Here is a 3,562-nt window from a genome sequence, read left to right on the forward strand (position 1 = left end):
AATGTACTAATATATTCCCCTCTTTGGAAGTTCCACTTAAGACATCACTCACTTCCCCCTCTCTGCTTTTTGCAGTCCTCCTTTACCTGCAAAAACAGCAAATGGCTCTGCTTAACCTCATACTTGTCTGGTTATTTTTCTTGAGTCTGTGTCTTTATTCGTGTCCTACTTCGGCCCAGTTAAGTAGACACCACTATGCAAAAACTTGCCCCAATGTAGAAAACATTGTCAGAGAAGCAGTCAAAAAGAAGTTTCATCAAACATTTGTTACGGTCCCTGCCACCATTCGTCTCTTCTTCCATGATTGCTTCGTGCAGGTAATCAATTGCATGCATTTGATTCATTCACCGCATAAATGTTAAAAAGAAAGTAAAAGAGAAAATCCCCCCATCACAGTGTCTTCTAGTTGAACTAATCAAATTCTATTTATGCTTTGCTTGTAATATTACGCAGGGCTGTGATGCCTCGGTTTTGGTTGCATCCACAAAAAACAACAAAGCAGAGAAGGATCACCCTGATAATCTTTCACTAGCTGGAGATGGGTTTGATACAGTGATTAAAGCAAAAGAAGCAGTGGATGCAGTTCCATTGTGCAGGAACAAAGTTTCATGTGCTGATATTTTAGCTATGGCAACCCGTGATGTTATTGCACTGGTTTGTTTGTTCATGAATTACTCCTAGCTGACTCTAATTCCGGTGAAAAACATTTGATTTTTTGAGATGTGACTTATTAGAAGCTTTATTGAATTGTAAATTTATAATGCAATTGCACATTCTTCAGGCTGGTGGGCCTTTCTACGAGGTTGAATTGGGAAGATTTGATGGGCTAAGATCTAAATCTTCAGATGTAAATAGGAGGCTGCCTCAGGCAGAGTTCAACTTGAACCAGCTGAATTCACTGTTTGCGGCCAACGGCCTCACCCAAACTGAAATGATAGCTCTGTCAGGTAACGCACTTTCCAATACAAGAGTGCCAGCCAAATAACTCAATTCTAAACACATGATCTGTATTCCCAAGGGAATCCCATTATTGGGTTTCTAAGTAATGGGTAAATTTCATCCACTATCTTTTAACTCTCAATCATGTTTTATTATGCTATTTAAAAATTATAATCAAATCTAAATACGTGAATTAATCTTTTTTTTAACATGATCTTTACTATCAAATGAATTCCGTGCAACCAATATGTTGTTAATCAGTTTAACTTCTTTATTATCAAATTTGTATGTTAGAATACTGTGAATTAAAAAACGTAGAAAAAATATTTCACAGTAGTCATCAACAAAATAAATATTTATATTGTTTTTATTCTCAATAAATACACAATTATAAATAAATTTTACATTTAGTACTAACAATGGACAGAAAGTAATATTTTGAAAAGGGTTTGGTAGAATAATTTTAAATCCTATTATTAATCTCTCTACTTTTTTATACGAGAAGTATTGAACTTTTTTACATTTTTAAGATATTGAATTTTTTTATTTAATATTCTTTTATAAAGTAGCAGGAAGTTTTGTCGAAGAATACAGCATTACTTAGTTTAGTATTCTTGAATTCCTTCATTAAATAAGAATGCAAAATACAGCATAAATATAACTTAGTGTAGGATTATTTTCGTAAAAGGATATTTAAAATTTCGTACTAGAAAAAGAAGAAAAAAAGAAAAGTCAAGCTAATCATAGTTTGAATTTCTTTATGATAATTGATTCACTCTACACTACAGGTGCTCACACTGTTGGATTCTCCCATTGCAACAAATTCACGAACAGAGTATACAATTTCAAGAGCAAAAGTCGAGTGGACCCTACACTGAACGAGAAATACGCAACACAGCTAAGGTCAATGTGCCCAAGGAATGTGGATCCAAGGATTGCAATCGATATGGACCCAACCACTCCACGGTCATTCGACAATGTTTATTTCAAGAATCTTCAGCAAGGGAAGGGCCTCTTCTCTTCAGACCAAGTTCTCTTCACGGACTCAAGATCCAAGGCCACAGTAAATGCCTTTGCTAGTAGCAGCAATATCTTTCATGCCAACTTCGCTGCTGCCATGACCAAATTGGGCCGAGTTGGAGTCAAGAATGCACAGAATGGAAACATTCGCACCGATTGTTCTGTCATTTAATTTACGATAAAAACAACTCATGTTAAGGAGGGACATTATTATCTAGTCAGGGGAATTCGTTATGTATATTATTTACCCTGTGTTTAAAATAATAAGTACTGAAAGTATTTAATTTCTCATTTGTCATGATTCCTCTGTTTTGTTTTCTCTTTAATTGTTCCCTTTAGATTATCAACTTATTCCACCACGATCATAGCGGCATAACAAAGCAAGTTTGTAACTATTCAATTCGTTGACCATATTTTGAGTAATGTGGAAGTAATAATTTGCAAGACAAATTGTCTTGCTGAAAAAACAGTAAAATGCACACTAAGTGTGACTTGGTTAACTACATCAAACACCTTAATAGTAACCTTCTTTGCGTAGAAAAACTCATTGATCTCTAAATATATGCAAAGATATTTGGGCATGGTTAGGATACCCATACATAAAGGTTTTGCTCACTTGAATGCATGCTAGTTCATCCATCTCATGGCTTAATTCACAATATGGTGTAAATGGGCTACTACAAATATTCTGCAAGCACTAAACCTTGCAAAGACACAAGCAATTACATAAACTTCAAATGTCTCAGATAATAAGCAAGGGAAAACCATATAATTTATAGAACCAACCACAAATTCCACTATTACTTTATGTGCAACTCGATAATTAACATTAAGGTATTAGTCTCTATGAAAATTGAAAAAAAGGTAAACAATATTTTTTTCGAGTTCTACACGACATAGCTTGCTGCTCACCTTATCATGGGAAGTGCTAAAATTTTGTATATTGGCCTTCAGATTCTTAATTGATAACTAACATAGCAGTTACATAGCTGTTTCGGCAGGATCATAATCTTTTCTTATAATGCCCTGTGGTTTCTTTCAATGCCGACAAATTTACTGCTCCGTCTGCATTGTTGTGTGGTTTTGTATATGGACTTGTGAAACATACATCGTACAGTTCATCATACCCAAGCACCAAAATAAAACTATAAACACAATGAGTTAAAGACTCTGAATCAAATCAAAATTCAACCAAACCATGCAAAAGTCCAAAAAATTATTGCTTGGGTAGCTAATGAAAAGCACGTAGTTGCACATTAAAGTCTTGTGTTGTACCCGTCAAAAAAAAAAAAAAAACACATGCATCTGAGTGATGCATGCATGCATTTCAACTTTAATGAATTTCAACCCGTGGCAAAAAGAGCCTTACATTACCGACCAACTGTTATATCATAATGATCAAAACTTACAAGACTATCACATTGAGGTAATTCAAACCTCTAGACCCCTTAACAATAAAAGGTAAAAATCTTAACGGTATCAGTTAGGTTAGTTAAGTTTGTTGTGAAGAAGTTAGTTAGGATGGTTAGCTTTCGGTTATAACAACCTTTCATCACATGTATATAAGCTTCCGCCATTGATGAATAATACAAGAGTTGCAGCT

General features: G+C 34.6%; 1 protein-coding gene across 1 annotated transcript; it reads left to right on the forward strand.

Annotated features, from left to right (window-relative positions):
* On the forward strand, positions 1 to 2,250 carry LOC100815654 (peroxidase 51). Its single transcript, XM_006573592.3, has 4 exons — positions 1 to 317; positions 454 to 654; positions 782 to 947; positions 1,728 to 2,250. The coding sequence occupies exons 1-4, from the start codon at positions 102 to 104 to the stop codon at positions 2,129 to 2,131; spliced, it is 987 nt and encodes a 328-aa protein (XP_006573655.1). The 5' UTR covers positions 1 to 101; the 3' UTR covers positions 2,132 to 2,250.
* Positions 2,251 to 3,562: the final 1,312 nt, after the last annotated feature.

The sequence above is a fragment of the Glycine max genome, chromosome 1, assembly GCF_000004515.6.
Source record: "Glycine max cultivar Williams 82 chromosome 1, Glycine_max_v4.0, whole genome shotgun sequence".
Taxonomy (NCBI): domain Eukaryota; kingdom Viridiplantae; phylum Streptophyta; class Magnoliopsida; order Fabales; family Fabaceae; genus Glycine; species Glycine max.

Bases quoted from the DNA above. Each gene is read 5' to 3' on its own strand.
- LOC100815654 (XM_006573592.3), top strand. From the start codon at position 102: ATGGCTCTGCTTAACCTCATACTTGTCTGGTTATTTTTCTTGAGTCTG. The intron at 318-453 runs GTAATCAATTGC...AATATTACGCAG, and splicing joins TCCATGATTGCTTCGTGCAG to GGCTGTGATGCCTCGGTTTT. The intron at 655-781 runs GTTTGTTTGTTC...CACATTCTTCAG, and splicing joins CCCGTGATGTTATTGCACTG to GCTGGTGGGCCTTTCTACGA.